The 19,717-nt window shown below is 41.7% G+C and overlaps 2 protein-coding genes across 2 annotated transcripts in view; one reads left to right on the top strand and one right to left on the bottom strand.

Annotated features, from left to right (window-relative positions):
- Positions 1–19,717, top strand: part of ARL15 (ADP ribosylation factor like GTPase 15) — a 274,201-nt gene that overhangs the window by 16,070 nt on the left and 238,414 nt on the right. The window contains exon 2 of the mRNA XM_027709329.1: positions 8,498–8,593. The gene's annotated coding sequence lies outside the window, so the exon portion shown is untranslated. The remainder of the gene's footprint in view (positions 1–8,497; positions 8,594–19,717) is intronic.
- Positions 884–2,243, bottom strand: HSPB3 (heat shock protein family B (small) member 3). Its single transcript, XM_027709334.1, has one exon. It carries the CDS (start codon positions 2,093–2,095, stop codon positions 1,646–1,648), a length of 450 nt encoding a protein of 149 aa, XP_027565135.1. The 5' UTR covers positions 2,096–2,243; the 3' UTR covers positions 884–1,645.

Genomic DNA, 19,717 nt, shown 5'->3' with positions numbered 1-19,717 from the left:
CCCCCCCCCCCCCCCCCCCAAATTGGACTGGCAAACCTCTGTGCACTCTGAATTACCTCCTCTCTCCTCCTCCGAGGCGACCGCCAGGAGCCCCTGCCCGGTGTGGCGAGGGTGGCCCGAGGCACCGCCATGATGTAGTAACTCTAATAAATGGACATGTGCAAACTTACAAGCTTAGAACTTTCGTTTAAACTAAGGAACTCTTTGGCTCCAGCTAGCAAGAGCCTGGGCTTTGTTAATCAGATTTTTCTTGTATTATTAAAATTGTATTTGTAGTCAGTTTCATTTGAATATGTTTTTGATTTGTCCAAACAGCAGATGGATATGATAGAGTCTGTATTTAACTTGGCACTTTCCATTCCACATTCCTTTACTATTCATAGCACAGCAGTCATACCTATCTCCAGTAGACATAAAAGGAGGCAGTTCAACTTGCAGTTGCAGTTCCCCTCAAATGTGTGAGTATTTACAAACTCACAGCATTATTTCTTTTTAATGTTGAGAAGACCAGATACTAGATATAGTGGGTGGATATTTTTTCATCTCTGCCACTCTCATGAAATGTGAGACACTGGAACAGAAACTAAACCTGTGTCTGTAAAAGGAACCCCTTCACTTACGATTAGATTCATGTAGAGCCCATGTTCCTGCAGAGAGAGTGGGACTATCCATAGGCAGAAAAATTTGCTCTTGAAGAGAGAGTTGTGGAATTTCAGCCTAAATTGTCAAGCAACATGAAGAATAAAATACTCATCTGACTGAACAACAAGACTGCCTAAAATGCATAAGAATAAAGGCATTTGTGTAAGAGCAATGTCTTTTTATTACCAAGTTTCACAATGAAGAATTTGATCCTTTTGAGCAAAAATTTTTTTCTTCAGTTGATAAAATAGTGGAAAATGTTAAACAAAACAAATTTTCTAAAATGTCTTTAAATGTTTTCTTTTAAATTAATTTGTCTTTGACAGAAAGTATAATTTATACTTACTGTGTTTTCAAGCAAATATAGTCAGTGATTATTCTTTTTTCTTATAGTTTCCAATATGCAATACACTTCCAAAAAATAGTCTCTCAAGACTTATTTTGGTAAACAAGCTTGAACTGTGGAAATAGAGATTTTTTCTTGATAGTATTTTTCAGTTCTTATCCTTTTCCAAAGAGAAGAATTTGATTTCAAAAATTAGAAATCTCATTTTTTGGTAGATAAATTAAATTTCCATAACTTGTCTGTTGCCCACAACTCAAAACTAACTTACAACTTGTCTATTGCTTCTTTAATCTTTATGACTATGTATGACAAATGCTTATTTCTTTAGAAATACACCTCCTCCTACTTAATTCAAAAATATACTTTATTTTTAATGTATTATAAATTAGATTTTTTTTTCTCCTGCTGCGACTAGCCTAAGTTTGCTACTCTTCAAACAGCCTGGCTTTCCAACATATAGGTAGCTGGAGGCAAGCAGTCTAACATTCACATTAAACAATAAACTCAGCATACCGAAAAACATATGCAAAGGCTTTCCTTTACTGTAATATAAATACAGCCACATGCTTACCACACTCTACAGTGTTGCATGAATGATATTACTTTGTTATATTAATTAAGAATGATTTTATCTCACCAATAACTACAGACAAGGTTCTAATTCTTTCCCACAGAGTTCTTCATTTCAACAACCAAAATGCCATCATGGCAGAAAAGTGCAGACAAGTCTTTGTTCTCCACCCTGTCAGGTAATTTGTACTGTCTGGTAAAGCTTCTGGATATGAAACCGTGTTCATCCATCCTGGGTCCGTGTTGAGCTTTAATCAGGAGCCAGCCTTCGAAAGTCTGGATAATGATATCTTCGGGACGGAACTGCACAACATCCAGCAAGACCTGGAAGCGTGTGTTTTCCTCCTCCTGGCCACTCTCTCCTGCCCCACTTGTGCTTTCTGTGGTGCATCTTTGGTTGCTCAGTGCTGCTGTAGCAGGGCCCGGCAAAGCATATAAAAGGTGGTTCAGTTTGTGTGTTTCCAGCTCTTGGGCAGCAAACTGGTCCTGGTAGCGTACAGGAGTTTCCACCCAGTGTCTTATAACAGGTTCTGCCATGGCTGAGGCAGAAAGATCAGCTGCTACTCCTGCTGCCTTGGGAAGCTACAGAGTCAGAGTGAGCCCTTCCCAGCCGTATGTCTCACCCACAGACTAGTCTATCAGTGGGTGTCGCCTTTCACTTTTAGAACAGGCAGAGCTTAACATATTAATAGTGTCCTGTGCTCCAGTGCTGGGAGACTTGTTTCATCTTTTATCCACTAACAATAGAGCACTATTTATAGTGCTGAGGCCTTGAGTGGCTTCAACACATGCACAGCTTTCATGCATGACTGGTAAAAGCAAAATTTTAATGCACCTCGGATTATTGCAATATTATGCTGTTTATGGTTATAAATAATGAGTACAAAAATAATATGAAAGATTTTTTAATTTAAATGGAAGTTTAATAATTCTGTTTTTCGAAGGAACACGTCAATAAATACAAACTGTATTTCTTCTAATTGAAATACAGAGTTACTGAGGGAAGAGATTTAATTAGCTTGACAGCAGGAATGGATAAGATTTCAGGTTAGAGAAACTGTAAAATTATCAAGTGCATTCGACATTGTTGCAGAATTTGTGCATAGGTGAAATTTGGATGTGGTTAACCATGTTATTGGTGGAAGGAGGGAACCATAACCATAACCACCCCTGCCCAAAAAGAGTGAGCCTGAAGCGCTGAGTCTGCAATCTTTGTGACCTACAAACACAGCAGAGCCTGTTCCAGCGTGTCAGGGAGTCAGACACAAGACTGCAGGGAGACTTGCAGTGAAACCTCATGTTTAACAGCTTCCAGAGGAGGGTAGAGTTATTTATTTTTCCCCAGTAGAATGGTAAAGACAATTTCAAATCCCGAATGCTATCACATTGTCCCAATAATCTTCATCTTCTGGTGCTTAGCAGCTTGCACCCATGATCCCATCTACTGCATGTGTCTGCAGAGCAGGACTAGTGACCTCTAAGGCTCTCTGTGGTGTAATTATGGAATCACAAAATGGTTGGGAATGGAAGTAACATCTGGAGATCATCTAGACCAGCCCCTCCTGCTAAATCAGATTCACCTAGAACCGGTGGCACAGGATGACATCCAGGTGGGTTTTGAGTATCTCCAGAGAAGAAGCCTCCACAACCTCTTGCTTGTAATCTTCTTGCTACTCTCTGATCGCAGGGCAAATAATGCCTGCAAGGATAAATAGCTAAGAGAAAAGTGCAGTGCAAAGGAAAAAGCATTTCTAAATTTTAGTGTGTTTGCTAGAAAATCCCTCTAGCTGGGCTTGGTAATGTAAAGCAGAATGTGTTGTGGCAACTGATGGTGAAAATTGTTGATTTCATTTATTAGTGCAACAATAGTTGCCCTAATGCTAGAAATAATCAAACAAGATACTTTTATTCCTTCTTGTTTGGCTATTCTTGTTTAGAGTTCTATTTCTTGTCCTTACATGTTCCATTACCATGAAAATGGCAAGTCAGTTCAAATGGGATTTTTGGTACCTAATGGAATAATGAAGAAAGATAATTATTAAATTATTAGATTTCGATACTTATCAGAAATTCTTTATTGACTTCATAGCAGAGCAGGATTACCAGACATATCTATAATTGAAGCTCTGTGTTTGCTATCTTATTTTAAACCCATAAAAGCTACATTGCAAAGTAAGGAAATTTTCAAAAGTTAAAGATAACTTACATTATTGCATTTAATTGAGTATTGTGAGAAATGAGAGTTATACTACTTTATTGGCTTCTTCTCCTGTTAAACTGCCCTCCAGAAATAATTTAAAAATGCTATTCTGGATGTTTGACTGACTGAAATTATAATAAAACCAACCTGGAGCATTGCCTGTTATCTGTTTGGCAGCTGTTTTCTGTTTTGCTAGCAAATTATTTACTTGATGAGGAAAACTTTAACCCTGAAGTGCAGTATGCCTGGCTGGTTGTGATATTATGCTTAAACATATTGCTGAAAACTATTGCTGTTCCTACTGAATTCCGTGATGATAGCCTGACTTATTTCGCTTCAGTTTTGCACTTCATTAATAAATGCGCTGTGAAGGAATATTGCTTTTTTTTTTTAAATTTCATTTTAATTATTCACATCATCTCTGGAAAAAGGTAAACTTGCCCATACTTTAACTTAAAACACAATTCACCGTCTCAGTGCAAGTCACTGTGGTACAGCTGTATCTATTCCCAGAAGCAGCTGCGTTAGTCTTTCAAATGTCTGTGTTAAGCATACTTGGAACTGTCTGTCTGCTATAATCAGCATGAAAGATGCTTTGAATACCCTTTAAATTCATGTCATATGCAAAACGCTGCAGAAGTTCATAGGATCCCTTTCCACTCTGTATGATAAGGAATCAGAAAGATTTTGGAAATGAAGCCTTCCCATCCTGCCCTCTCCTCTGTTCCAGTCTCTTCTTCTCTCAGTTTACCACCAGTGGGCTCAGGAGTTAGCATCGTGCTTCTTATCTTTTTGTTACTAACATGGGGAATATGACAAGTGGAAAAAGCAAACACCCTTGAAATGCAAACATCGATTTAGAATATGTTTTTGGGCTTTCAGATTTAAACATGGTTGCAGTGCTGCAATACCGAGGCACTTCTGAGGCTCATGCTGCTGTACTCTTCAAGTATCTATATCAGGATTTGGTTCGGCAATGCATTTTAATAGCAATTGATTACTGTGGTAATTTTAAACCTTCAGAGCTCATCTGTAGGAGCAGGATCGATGTTCTAAATCTCCCAGGTCGATGCCCCAGGTTTTGTTTCCCGGTTTTACTGTGTACACAAAGGCCTCTCTCCGTACTGCCCAGCGAGCAGGAATCCACCGGCTGGCATGACAAAGTACAGCAGAGCACCCGTGCAACTCGTCACGGCGGCCGTGCACTCGCCAGGCCCTGCTCTCTCTCGCTGACTACAAGTGTTCATTGTCTCCCAATCTCCTGCGGGTTTTGGAGATCAGGACCGGGATCCGCGGGATGCAGCCGGCCGCGAGAGTGCAGAGCCGGGATCAGCGGGGCGCAGCGGCATCTCCTGGAGAGGACGGGGAACAGCTGCGCAGGAAGACCCGCCGGCACGAGCGCCGCTACCTGCCTGTGGAACATTGCCCTGGGAACGCGCTTCTGCGGGAGGAAACGCGAGATTTAACTTATAGCGCGCTATTTTCACGCTAGTATAAGTTTCAGTATTTTGGAAGGGGGTGGTGGTGGGATAAATATTTGATCCATGAATTCTGAATTGCATCAAAAGCAGCGTGGCGAGCGGATCGAGGGAGGTGATTCTCCCTCTCTACTATGGTGAGATACCTGGAGTGCTGCATCAAGCTCAGGGGTCCCCAACATAAGATGGGCATAGATCTGTTAGAGCAAGTCCAATGGAGAGACATCAAGATGGTCACAGGGCTGGAGAACCTCTCCTATGGGGATAGGCTGAGAGAGCTGGGGAGCTGGGGTTGTTCAGCCTGGATGAGAGCAGGCTCCAGCACCTTCCAGTACGTAAAAGGGGCTTTGCAAGAGAGCTGGTGAGGAATTTTTGACAAGGGCGTGTAGTGATAGGACAAGGGGGAATGGCCTCAAACCAAATGAGAGTAGGTTTAGATTAGGTATTAGGAAGAAATTCTTTACTGTGCAGGTGATGAAGCATTGAAACAGGTTGACTGGAGAAGCTGTGGATGCCTCATCCCTGAAAGTGTTCAAAGCCGGGTTGGATGTGGCTTTGAGCAACCTGATCTGCTGGGTGGCATCTCTGCTCATGGCAAGGGACTTAGAACTAGATGATCTTTCAGATTTTTATCTTCCCTTCCAATCCAAGCCTTTTTTTGATTCTGTGATGTTGTGAAATATAAACAGCAGGCATCCTGGTAAAGCTGTATTGCAAATTGTAAAAATGTAACATGAATAAAATAATGAGAATAATGTATTTTTGATGCATGTTTTAAAGAAAATCAGGTTCACCCTGCTTGGCACAACTTTAAAATAATAAATTGCCCTGTCACAATCCTCAGTGTGCTTGATTCCCCAAAGAGAAATTTGTTTTTTTGCTACCACTGAAATGCAGTAACTGCTGAAAAGGGAAAAATGTGAAAAGGCTGGCAGGATGAGGTGGACAAGAACTCTTACAGCAGAAGCTAATGGGCTAATTTCAAATCAGTCATATAATTATCTAAATGAATTTAGGTGGAGCACTGCAGTTACTTTTACCAAAGCAATCAAGGATCTACTTCCTGTGTCATTCAAAAGAGATATTGCCTCTTCAGACTTTGCAATACATATGAAATGTAAGGAAGGGTAGGACTTAGTGAGTTTTACCCGTGCTGTCTGTTACACCCAATATGGGAATATAAGCTCTGTTGTGATACCAAAAAGCTAGATAGTAAAATAAAATGTATGGAACGGGGTGACACATAGAGAAACTCAATGGTAAAGAGTTCCATGCAGTATTTAATATATTCATTTAGAGTGAGAAAGTTACTGTCTCCTACTTCCATCACTTTGAGTCCATTGCTCCTTAGAACTATGAGCTATCCTTTTAGCTGAATTGTTAGATCTAGAGATATGTAAACTCTGAAGGAATCAACAGTGTAACCGCAAGTCCTGCAAGTGTCTAATCAGCAAATACTGAGTGTTCTGTTTTTAAGAAATATTGAGGGATTTTTTTTTTTTAGTAATGTCTCATTCCAATCCAACATGCTGTTTATGTTGTTTGTATTGGTCAGTGAATCACAACATAACTCTTTCTGCAGCAAGACTTTGTGCTATGTTGTAAAAATTCTTGCAAAGAGTAAAGACTGTGTTGTTACATAGCTAGCTTTACTGAAGGGAGGCTTCAGTCTGTGGGTCATGTCCTTCAAAACCTGGAAAAGGCTGGATCTGCCCAACCTCCTGGAAAATCTCTCCTGGGCACTGATGCTCTTGTAACTGTTAACTCAGTCTCCTAATTTTAGGGACTTTAAGAAGTGGAAAACTAATCCCAGCTTTTGCACTAAGGATTGCTTGCTCATTTTTTAGGAAGCAATGTAAGAAATATAAGTAATAATGGAATGGACTATAATTTTTACACATTACAACTACTATTAGAAGATGTTTTTGACATGTTCAGATGATAGAAGAGCAGATGAAGGATGAGGATGGAGGATGATAGGACCACAGCAGCTGCTGTTCGAGCAACGTCTTTACAGAACAGTGAAGGAATAAAAATGCAATTTGTGTAACAATGATTTTAAAATTTCAAGTCACTATAATAGTTATTTTAAAGTGATGTCATGGAACACTTTACCCGTATTTGCTTTGTTTTTCACATGGCTGGTTTTTAAACATTCTATGTCTGCTATAGGCAAATGCATCTGTGCCTCACAAATGCTTGAAGAACTTCTATGGAAAGCAAACTCTTTAGAGTGATAATAATCTGTTTAATTCTTGCAGAGAGAACAGTTGAGAGAAAATGAACAATTAAAGGAGGATAATGTGCCTAAGGACTTGAAAGCTCTGTTTTGCCATTGCAAGTCAGAATCTAATGCACTCTTGCTGTAGAAACGGTCTTGATTTTCACCAGTTAACTAGTGTTCCAAGAAGAATGCCAGTTTTCAGGTTTCTTCCTCTTCTGCCTCCCTGAAGTCTTTACTTTAGACTTGATAGGAATAACTCAAGGCAGTGGAGTACAGTAAGACTGGTGTATTTATTTTAGATCTATTAAAACTTCATAGCTAGTGCTCACATGCATATTTAGCAAGTGAAACTCCTATTCCATGGATTTACAGCTTCAGGCTTGCGTGTTTTGAGGTTGACCACTTTAATAAAAATAACACAAGTACTTGCCTATGAAGTTCTGGAAGTAGCAATATTTTTGCTGTTTAAAATTATGTACTAAGGCTTCTTGGAGTAAAGGCTTGATAATCTAGGACCCACATTACATGTAAAACATGCTAACCTGTAATTAGCACAAATCACCCATTATCTCCTTTTGTTTAGATTTTTTTTCCCTAAGAACAAAATGAAGACTGAAGTTAAATAGTTAGAATGAATTAAAGACATGTGCTCTGGATATGTTTGCCAAAAATAATTGAACTTACTAAATGAATTCTGAGATTTAAAAATTTCACTGCGTCCATATGTTGAAAAGGACTAAAGGTATAACTGAAAACACTTGTTTGCTCAGCTACTGTGAAAATATTGTATTATGACATAAGTGTTTGAGTCAAAACAACACTATAGAATACTTATTTTCATGCATTTAGGAAATTTTAGAGCTGTGAACAATATTTTCTGAGTATTTGTTAGCAATATCAGATATTATCCAAGATATCAGCTGAATGGGCCTAGATATGAAGGTGGCTTGTGGCTCTAGCTAAAGTCTATGACTTTGGCACAGGATACTGAATGAAACCACTGATTTAAGACACCCTGCATCTTTTGTGTCTTGTAGGTGCAACTGGAATCAGTGAGATTTTTCTTTAACGTCAAGAATCCATGAAAACTTCTCAAATAACACAAAAGTCACTCACCACCATGCATCACCAAGGTGGGTAAGTTCCCTAGGGCCAAGGAAAGAATCCCTGATAACTCAAAACTCTTTGAGGCTGAGTGTTGACATTTTGATGTGAAAGGTTTGCTATGGTTAGTGAAAAATTCCTTTCTGGAATGACAAAAATATGCTGTTCAATACCAGTGTACCCTTGGAAATAACTACTGTGCCAAGTGTCTTCAATGGATGAGGAGCAGCTGGAGACTGTGTAAGTAATGAGAGTGAAAGGCTTGCCCAAAAACTCAAGTGTAGAGCGACTCAAAGGGTGTAGCGTGCCTCGTGGCACGCTGCCTTTATATAATAAAGAAATCCGTACACTCCCTGTGAGATGGTGAACAAAGAGGTTTATTTGAACAACGCGCACCCTTTTATACCCTGATCCCACGTGACTTCTAACCAATAGGAGTGTCTGTCTCTGCGCATGTCCCCTGCCTTCGGTGCCTTCCTCTTACACCTTGGGACATGCTTCCCACATCTCCCCCCTCCTAATTGTATAAGAAGGTCACGAAAACATTACACAAACAACAGTGCAAACAATCAGAACAGTACATTATAAACTACCAAGGCTTGCAATGATCCAGCATACTGCTTGCCTTAGTCCTATAGTCCTATAGTGAACCTTTTAAAACTCTCTTATATTCCTATAGGGTAGTGCAACTTGGAGAAATACCTTTATTAATCTATAGGCCCTGGCCTAACCGTGCAAACTTATAACCTCAATTAACTTGAGGGTTTTAAATAACTGGGGAGTACAACTTTATTAAGAAACAGGCTAAGCTTAGCAAAACTGAATTCTCTTAAATGACCCTGTGGCAGGGGTATTGTTATTTGTGAGGTGTTTAGTGTTTTAATATTTGTCCAGTCATACAACACTCTTGTCCATTCACTGTCTCAATCGCTTGATGGCCATCACATCACGCATCATACACACACATTCATGGGTTTTTATAAACTGCTTTTTGCCACACTGGTCGTCCTTAAAGTAAACCTTAGACATAAACATAATTTTCTTACAACTCCTGCGTCACTCTAGTTCTTGCTGATGTGATTTTATACCTTGTGGGGTGTAACAGACCTGGAAGGGGTTCATTTTAACTCTTTTCCTTCAGACTCCCCAGCATGGCCTCTCTCCCAGATCAGAGATTTAGTGGTTCCGTCCACTGCCCAGATATCAAATCCCTTACCATGACCGATGTTTTGGGAGAGGCACACTAGCCTGGGGTTTGTGTTGCTTTTCATACTTACATGTTTCCAGCTTGTCACAATTTGAAAATTAATACATACATGGCTTTTCACAGATATTCTTTTAGCTATACAGATTTTCTCCCCCCTTTTTTTGTCTAGTTGACACTGTTTTGATGTGTTGTGTGCTCTTTGTATAATTACTTGTCTAATGAGTGAGTGTGGAATACTTGTGACATGAGAATTTTCCTATTTGATAGGAAATGTGGCTGTTTTACTGTGAATATTATGGACCAAGAGTTGCTGGGCAACTAAGCCAGAGTGTCTCACACTCTTGGCCATTTCCGAGTGGGTGTATTGGAGATTACGTGATGTGGGTATATACCTACTGTTACATGTACATATTGTAATATGTCCAATTCAGAGATGTGTGTGATACCTGTTTGCTCAATCTCATTTGCAATTAACCATGTGGGGTTAACGCCTTCTGAGATGGCGTTGTTGTGATTTTTTGACAGTTTGGGCGTGACATGGTGAAGTCTTGAGCTGATTGAATGTTATTTGAAATTGTGTGTTTAAGGAATTTGCGTTCTGATGGAAAAATTAATGAGACAATTTCGCTTGCTTCAAGACCTTAGATATGATGTTAAACGTTGTTGTTTTGTCAGTCTCTTAATTCTCTGTCAGTTGTTGGCCCTTACCTGTCATTGTGTTACCTTGTGTGCATTGCATGAAAATCCAAACCTCATATGATTCACAAGAAACCGAATAGAACGCATTTCAATTAACAGGTAAACACTACAATATCTCAAATAAACAAACTTTCAAGATGGGGCATCAACTTGCAACATAACAGAAATCAGTTACAACATTAGAAGATTACTTAGTAAACTTTCCCAAGGCAATATGGACGGCAGTCAGTTCCAGAACCTGCACAGCTTTGGTTCGTGGTCTGCATCTGCCTTTCCCTTGTTTTGTAGCAGGATTTTACCTGAGTTATTACAGCCTTTTATGCTGTTCCCAGATGCAGGTGTGAAGGCCCTGAAGCCTTTCACTGGTCCGTGTTCGCATCTGGTCGTGGCTTTCAAAGGTAGATTAGTGGTCACTGCCCACAACCTGTGTTTTGAGAGATGCATGAAAGTTTTACCATGAAAGTTTGTTAAGGCAGCTTGGAACCTTGCGTCCTCAGCTGGCATCCTATCCAAATTGTCCTTCGTAGCTGGCATGTAGATGATGGCAGTGGCAGGGTCCTCTCCTTCTAGTTCCTGCAGTCTTCCTCTACCTTTAATGATAAGCTTTGCATACATCTCATTAACAGTCCACACAGTGTTAGATGGTACATGGGGCAACATTAGCCACTTTAGAAGTTGCAGGGGGTCTTTTTCAGTCTGATCCCACAGCAACAAGGCTGCTAATAGTTGATACCTGCTGGGAATGAAGGCTAGGCAGATTTGCAGTTCAGGATTTCTCCTTCTGCCTATCCCTCTCTCTATTGCCTTGGTACGAATGCCTAACACCCTTTTGGCTTCTGGTATCAGTAGCCTGTTAGACATTAGACTGGAGTCTCCCTTTGGCAGCTGAAGCAAAGGGTGTAGCTCCTCTGGAGTTATGTGTAAAATGGCCCTCAGCCATTTAACAGTCCCCTGATGCTCCTGCAATTCGCGTAAATATAAAGTGTTTTTTACCTCGAGCTGCAGCAGCTGTGGAGAATCTTTTTGCTGCACAAATTCCTGTCCAAGGAAAGTCTAGGGTAATGGTTGCTGGATTTTCTCCGCTGCAAGCTGTAACCCTGCATCTTGGACAGTTTTGATTAAAGCAGTAAGAGTAAATGGCAGTTCATTTCCTGTGGCCATGCTCATTGGTATGTTACCTGTATAGGGATGTATCGTGGTTGTTTGATACCTTGTCGGGCTGTTTGCATCCCCTGAGGAAAGGCAACCCAGCAATAGCCTTGCATGGGCCGTGCATTTTTCAAGGCCATGATGGGAAAGGCAAGCCTTGGCACATCCTCAGGGTGTAGGAAGGTGGTAGAGAAGCAAATCTTTGAATCAGTTACCAATAGCGGCCAACTCGTTGGGAGCACATTGGTTGAAGGCAGTCCATGCTGCGGTGCTCCTGCAAACCTTATGACTGTGCTTACTGCTTTTGACTTTGGCAGCATTCTCCACCTGTCACCTTTCTTGGGTGTGCAGAATATAGGAGCATTGTCTGGGCTGTTTGTTGCCATTTTGGGGCTCGCTTCGAGCTGCTTCCTCTCTGGCACATGAAGGCCGGTGGCACAGAGGGCGGCAAGCAGCACAGCAACAAGCAGTGCGATGCTTGCAGCGAAACACCTGTCTCGCCCTCGGCACCCTGGGTATAACTCAGCCCATTCCTTGCCATTAGAGTATTTTTGGGGCATTGCTGCAAAGAGTCTCCAGGTATAATCTCCTTGAAAGTGGTCAGTGCTACTGCACCTGACACCACTTGCTCTAAGTCTGGCCTTTTCTCGTATTCCTAGCTGGGCTCCTAGGGCCGCAGCTAGAGAGACAGGCTGGTGTCAAATCTTTGCCAAATCTTTGGTAAGGTTGAACCAGCTCAGCAGCGCCGTGGTCAACCCCTCCAGGAAAGGTTTGCAAAGCTTTTTCACAGCTTGTGTTCACCTTATCAGAAGCCAACTGCTTATACAGCATCTCTCTGGCTTCATTGTATTCAATTTGCTTGCCTAAAGCTGACTGCAGCCGATTTAAATGTGTGGGTTTGGCTCAGCACAACTTTGTAACACTCTTGTGCTGGGCAGGTTGCTGTTTTGATCTGTGGTGAGAAGCCTTTTCATGGCTCTCAGCGCCTGTTTGATTATCACTTTGTATATTTCTCAGGGGTGATTTAATTGGGCACCTGCTATGCTGTGTCTTCCTTCTCCAGTTAATGGATTTATTGTTATGTCATTTGGGGTATTTGCTGTGTGTTTGGCACAATTCTCCCGAAAGTCAGATAAGCTGTGCACATGTCCTGTGTCATGTGGAGTGGAAAAATGGATGGAATTCAATGCCTCCGAATACCCGCAGGCATTATTTAAGGATATGCCACCATCTCTTACCAAAAGCCTCAGCCTCTGGGCAGCTCCATGCAGGAGCTCAGGCTGAGGGGTGTGGCTTTGGCTAAATTCATTTGAGTATGCCTGATTACCCTTCAGGCTACTCAGCCGAATCGCCTTATCCCTGTTTTGTTTCCACCTGTTATCTGATTTTCCCCCATTTGCCTTTTCGCTCCTTCCCGACGGAACTACTGCTAGTTCCTCCTCCTTCCCCCCCCATTCCCCCCCCCCCCACGGCTGAGGCAGCCTCGGTTCCCGGTGGGGGGATGTGGGCGGGTGTCGGAGGCGGCGAGGGGGCGGAGCTACCTCCCCCTTCATGCCTATGGGTGGAGCGGGGCGGAGTTTGGGACGGAAGAGAAGGATCGGGGTCTCGCCCATGTGGCGGGCAAGATGGCTGCGCCCAGGGGGTTACACGTGGCTGGTCATTTGCAGGGACGGGGGGTAAGTACACTGGATTACTAACCCCATCTCTGTAACGGGGTTCTCTGCAAAGGTCCCTTGGGCTGGGATTTTGCATCAGAGGTCCCGTTTCCTCCCAGCTGTTCGTGTTCCCTTGGCTCTCGGGTCCGATAGTGAGTTCAGATTACAAACGGCTGTTTCCCCCCCCTGCTGCATGCCTATGGGCTGTGCTGTTGCTAGCAGTGTAGCGAGGAGAGGGGTGTGTGGGTTACTTGTTTCATTTGTTGGTGGCTGTGGCTTAGAATGTGTCCCTGTTTTCTTATGTGTATCTTTGCAACGGCTAGCAACTGTGTTTTAAAAGTGTTTCAATGTGTTGCGGGTTTCCATGGAGACAGGGCTCCTCTGTTACCTTAATCCGGAGGCTGTGGCACATGTTTCTTTGTTCGGCTGCAGTTAGTTTCAATTTTGGGTCGGCTGCTTCTCCGCCGCTTTTTTTCTCTCCCGACGTCTCCGTGGGGGTCTGCTTGGGTCCCGGGGCTCCAGCGCGTCCGCTAGGCATCTCCGTGGGGGTCTGGCGTGTGGCGAGGCGTCCCTCGGTGCGGCACGGGGTGCAGGGGTGGTCCCGATGGCGGCGCGGGGCCGCTCTCGGCTCGGGGCTCGGCGCGGCGGCTCGGCACGGCTTTCGGGGGTTTTTCCTCTACGCTGAGGCTTCACGCAGTGGCTACAGGCATGCGTGGGTTGGCAGAAGGTGGTTGCGGGGCTCTCGGGATCGCTAGGTGATGTGGGGGGTCCGGGGCCTGCGGGCGTTTGGTGTGGCTCCCTCGGTTCCGCGCGGCTTCTGGGTGGGGCACGGGGCCGGTGGAAGCGGCAGCGAATGCGCGCAGGGTCGGCGGGTGGTGCGGGCGGTGGTGAGGCAGCGCTGGCTTGGTTTGTCGGGTAGACCTGGCGCGACCGGTATAGGTCCCTGCGGTGGGGGGCAGGGCGGCCAGCATATGTGCGTGGTCGTTTCCCCGGCAGCTGCAACTGGGGCTTTTTGCCGGTTTGCCAGGCACCAGGCGCCAGTCCCGCAGCTGGCGGCAGTCGCAAGCGGCGTGCGTGGGGGAGAGGGGGGTGGCGGGGCGGCACACGTGGTCTTGGGGTTCCCGGGGCTCTGGGGTAGCGGCACGGGGCAGCTCAGCTGCTTCTGCCTGGGTCTCCACTGCTTTTAGCTGCAGAGTTCCCAGCAGCAGCTCGCGAGATAAAGCACAGCAGGTCCGAGCCCCCTTTGGTGGGGGCTGGGGGCTGCAGAGCTAGTAACTCACTCAGCTTCGCTGTTTCGCTGTCCGCTTCCGCCTGCTGGTCCCTGACTCCGGTCTCCACTGCCCGCCGTTCTGTTTCTTCTTTTCTTCTTTTTTCTTGTTTTCTGTGCACTTTCCTATACTTTTTTTGAGCTCACTAACTTCGTTCCTTGGTCTCCCCCAAGGCAACGTTTACAGACGTCTAAGTTTTTTTTCGGTAAAAGGACTCCCACTTTATAAAACTAAAGTGATAAACGGAGATCCTACCGATATATACCTGTTACAGGTTTTTAAGCTATCAGATCTAATGTAAATTCGGCCCCACGTTGGGCACCATATGTAGCGTGCCTCGTGGCACGCTGCCTTTATATAATAAAGAAATCCGTACGCTCCCTGTGAGATGGTGAACAAAGAGGTTTATTTGAACAACGCGCGCCCTTTTATACCCTGATCCCACGTGACTTCTAACCAATAGGAGTGTCTGTCTCTGCGCATGTCCCCTGCCTTCGGTGCCTTCCTCTTACACCTTGGGACATGCTTCCCACAAAAGGGGATTGGTGGTGACAATGCTATTGTCTTCATATGCTGACTTAGTGGATAATATGAAATTCCAGTCTTAGAAGAAAGCCAATAATTCATTGGCAAAAATACTCTCACCTCTCTCCACACAGTGAAAGCCAACCAAAATCTGTCTCCTGCATCAGAAATGTTATTTCCTTCAGTGTTGGAATTAGAACAATAGTCTCATATTGTCTTAATTTCCTGACTTTGGTGATGCCAGGAAGGCTGCAGAGGTGGTAAAATCCCTACTAGTTATGAAATTACATTTTCTTTCATAGTATGGGTTCAAGTCAGAAGACGGAACATGGCTAGACCCTTTTTTTTTAAGATTACAGATGAAGTTTACTGTGAGTCTTGATTTATAAGACATGAATAGGTATATCATTCCACAGACATGAGTCATGAATGCTTTAATGAAGTGTTAGGCCTGAAATTTAAAACTTTTTTTCTCCTCTCTCTTTTTTGAGCTTTTGTTCATACATGTTAGAATTTGCAAAATCTGAAAACATGTTTTCTGGCCTGCTTTGTACACTTGCCTACATTCAAAGACCCCATGTCACCTATGTTGGAAAAAAACAGGAGACCTGCTTTTCCTCTTAAAAAAGTCATTGTATGATATAAAATACTGGCAGAATCTCACTCAGTCTTTGCCATACACTCTAAGCAAAGATCATTGTACATATAAACATTTATATAAAATGACCAGACACCTGGTCAGTAGGCAAGTTGGCACTTTCTTTCCATTACTACAATACTTTCCTCCCAATGCATATTTGTCAATACAGCTATTTTTATAACACAGATCAGAACAGCTGTGCAAAATCTGTTGCTCTTATGTTGTTCTGCTGAAGGTAAGAAGAACTTTAATTAAACTTTATTTTGCTAAGGTTAAAGTTTACATAGCATGCTGTGCAAGAAATAAAATGTTTGTCGTGAGATCATGAGACAGCAATAATATTTATAAAAGCAGATTTAACTCCCATATTATAGAAACCATTTTATTTGCACAGTAGAAGCTCTTTTTCCATATTAATCTTTGCTGTAGCAAGGAGGTAAATTAGGTCTGTACAGGTTAATAGGATAGTTCTGTAGTTGTATCAGTAATACTGGATTTTAAAGTGATTACCTATTCTTGGAGGGAAGTTTTAAAAAGCAATGCAGATGTTTACTGGGCTTGTGTTAGCCATTCCATGTAGATTGTAGCTTTCATTGGGGCCAGTTACAGCTAATTACAGATGTAAATATGTGTATGGAGTTTGTGGTTTATAAAGTGAAATCGGGCTTCTTTTTCTTAGGGATGAACAAAGCCAAAGGAAAATCATTCAGAAGAGTTAATCATAAGCAAAACCACAAACCACAGAGGGGGCTTTAACATGCAGTCAAAGGACTTGGCATCGTTGACATTTTCTATGAATTCAAAACATATTCGGTTTTATATAGAGAATGACTGATGGATGGATAAAGAGGGTGGAAACCGAGAATGAAAGACGAAATATTCTAAATGCAAAGAAATTTGATTACCAGTGTACAAGCAAGCTGTCATTCAGCAAACTGTACTGAGTGATAGTAGCCAAAGGCAGCTGGATGTTGAATAATGTGTGATTATCTGTCCAGTTTGCCAACTCCCTACTCATATTGCTATTCCTAGAGCATTCTATGAGGATATCAGTGAAGTACAGGTTGCAAGATTAAATCTTATTCTAGCAAAAATCCAGGACTCAAAGAGCCACCAGACAGTTTCAGATAGACTCCAAATTGTCTCACTGCTATTCATTTTCTATCAGTGCTGGAATTTTGCTGTGGAAACAAATAGCAAAGAAAACAATAACAGGATTAAGAACAATGACAGACTATTAAATCACATACCAGTGGTTTGCAACCTATGGCATTTTTTTTCTGCTGGTGTAATGGTAGACTTTTTTTGGCGGTGGCTTTTCTTTTTTAGCTGGGGAAGGAATGCTTTCTAGTTCCTCCCTACTTTGTTGTAGTTTGTATGTAGTTTCTTTTATTTAATTCTCCCACCTGAATCTGTGTAGTTTGGAGACAGGCCCTTTTTCTGCTCAGGAACAAGAATTAGAGCCTCAGTTGCCAAATCATATTTCATTCTTCCTGGGTATAGAAAGCCATAGAGAGCAGTTAGCTGTCAGTGAGCAAATAATAGTAATGAGTTCTATGAACTGTAATTGTGAGAGGGCTAACGTGCACAGACTGCAGAGCAATAGAGATTTGGGGCCAATATATAAACAACTGGTAAGTCTGTGATCCTAGGCCTAGCCTAGAACCATAGAAAATCAGTGTCCATGTTTAGGTATTTACATAGTGCAAGAGGCCTCTGCTATTTTGAGAGATCAAATACAGTTTCCTGTTCTTCTTATTATTGTTCCCAGAGTCAACAATGCGTCCTGGTGATACTATAAAAAGACACCAAACTATTCTGCAATCTGGAAAAGTGTTTTTTAGTTATTCTACTGCTGCAGTTCTAAGCTCTGATTATGTAGAATCACAAAGTTAGTATTTTTTCTCAGTAGATGTCCAATTTCTTTAGTCTTTAAAGTTACTTTGCATATGCTGATAATAATTTTAATTTCCTGATCTAAATGTCACACATTGATTTCATATATTTTAGGCTTATTTTTATCCCTATCCAAGTGTGAAGTAAGCATTTAGATAGCTAGCTAATGAGGTTACAAAACATGCTTGCTACATACCAATGACATATCAGGTGTATGACCACTCATGAAATTCCCATTTGAGCATGCAAAAGGCACTAAGGGTTTCCAAAATGCAGTTGCTACAGTCACTTGTCTCCAACAACTTGTTACCTTTAATGTCCACATCTCATATGTGTGGGTGAGTTCATTAAGGGGTATCTTGCTGACTCAAACTGGCTGGCATAGGAAGCTGTGACATGTCAGCTATGCCTTTTGTAGAAACATGGAGTTGATTGCCCGCATGTACAAAACATCTGGACTATCCCTTGTGTTACTGGATACAACCCAGTGAAGTTATTACATCCAGATATGGGGAGAAAGGCCAGCAGAAATACCTGGCTCCATTAGCCCATTCTTTGTTCCACTACAGCAGGTCTGACTGGAATGCCAAGACCTGGTCTACAGAGTGTTAGGCACTCAGAGCTGTACTTCCAGGTAATACTTAAAGCGGTCTGGCTGGTTGATATTTGATGTTAAATATTACAGAATCCTTTCTGTCTTATATTAGGTACTCGAAATCAATAGATACTTTGACTTTTAACCTTCTCTGCCTCACTCCTTCTTCTGAAAGCAATAATAATACTCTCTCATCTCAAAGGATTATTGTGAAAATGAACTAATTAAACATAATAGAAACATAATATCTGTGAATAAGTTAGTGTCAGAATGTATGACAAAGCAAAAAAAAATTTTGTCCCCAGACAGAATTTGTCAAGTGGTGAGTAAAAAACATGAGGCCACATACAACAATAATAACAGTAAAGAAAAAGGAAAATTGAATACTGACTAATATAGTAGTCAAGTGGAAAATATACAATAGAGTCATATAATTGAACAGCACATACAGACATATGCAGGCTGAATTAAAGCTGCACAGGAAATCTGAAATTTAGCATTTTCTTCCTAAGTGTTTAAAAAATTTACTGTACTACAGCCACAATTGTTAGGTTTCTATTCCTCTTTGTTTTTCAGCATGAGACACAATTTGCTGTAAGGATGTGGGATATGTAGAAAGATAGAATCAGATTTTAAAATTAATTCAGATAGTAATGTAAAGTTTTCTAAAGTGAAGTTAAATCTGAGCACACTATGACTTCCATCTACTCCTCTTCCATGAGAATTATGAGTCAGTTGATGTGGTAAGATGAAGGCTCTTGGCAGTTCCCTGTCTGGAGACTGAATCTATTGGGTATGTTCTGCCCACTGTCCCAGCAGACATACACCAGAACTTCCTCATTTGCAGCAGAAAGGATATTAGGAAAGGTAGGCAGGATCTGGTAGGTTCTAAGTTAAAATGCCTCTGTTGGAAGTATCTACTTATATACAACAGAATTTATTGGAAATTTTACAATATCTGTTTGTGTGCAGTAATACACCTTAACCTTCTGAAAGCTAGCCATTAAAACAGTGAACATGTCAAAAACATTACTTTTGCCTATGGCTCAGTTCTAAGACAGTGCATTAATATGCATGTCAAACTGCTGAGCAGGGTGAAAATGAAGAATTAGTGATCAACACTAATGGGAATAATTTACTCTAAACACAAATGTACTGTGCTTTTTGCTCACAATATATACAACTTTATTCAAAAGAATATCCCAGTATCTGGTTAATTTAGTACTACTACTTATGATTTTTTATGTGTTCAGAGTAACAATAATATTTAACCTACATTCCCTCACTAAGTATTAACAGAGTTGCATGTTAATGAATTAACAAATTCACCTTAATTTTATTCTTAAACCCTCCACATAGAAGCAAGCGATCAAATTTCATGCTATTTATACAGAAAGCTAGTTTATTATTTAGCCAGGACTACAAAAATCATATATGGTCCAGATTTATCCATACTCCATGCAGAAATAAAATACAACAGGTGTTTCTTCTCACATATTCTTCAGATATGTTAAAGCCA

The sequence above is a fragment of the Neopelma chrysocephalum genome, unplaced genomic scaffold (assembly GCF_003984885.1).
Source record: "Neopelma chrysocephalum unplaced genomic scaffold, ASM398488v2 Primary Assembly neopelma1_96770, whole genome shotgun sequence".
NCBI classification, from domain to species: Eukaryota; Metazoa; Chordata; class Aves; order Passeriformes; family Pipridae; genus Neopelma; species Neopelma chrysocephalum.
This window is presented reverse-complemented; position numbering and strand designations above follow the sequence as displayed.

Excerpts from the sequence above, each read along its gene's own strand:
- HSPB3 (XM_027709334.1), bottom strand. The coding sequence starts at position 2,095 with ATGGCAGAACCTGTTATAAGACACTGGGTGGAAACTCCTGTACGCTAC.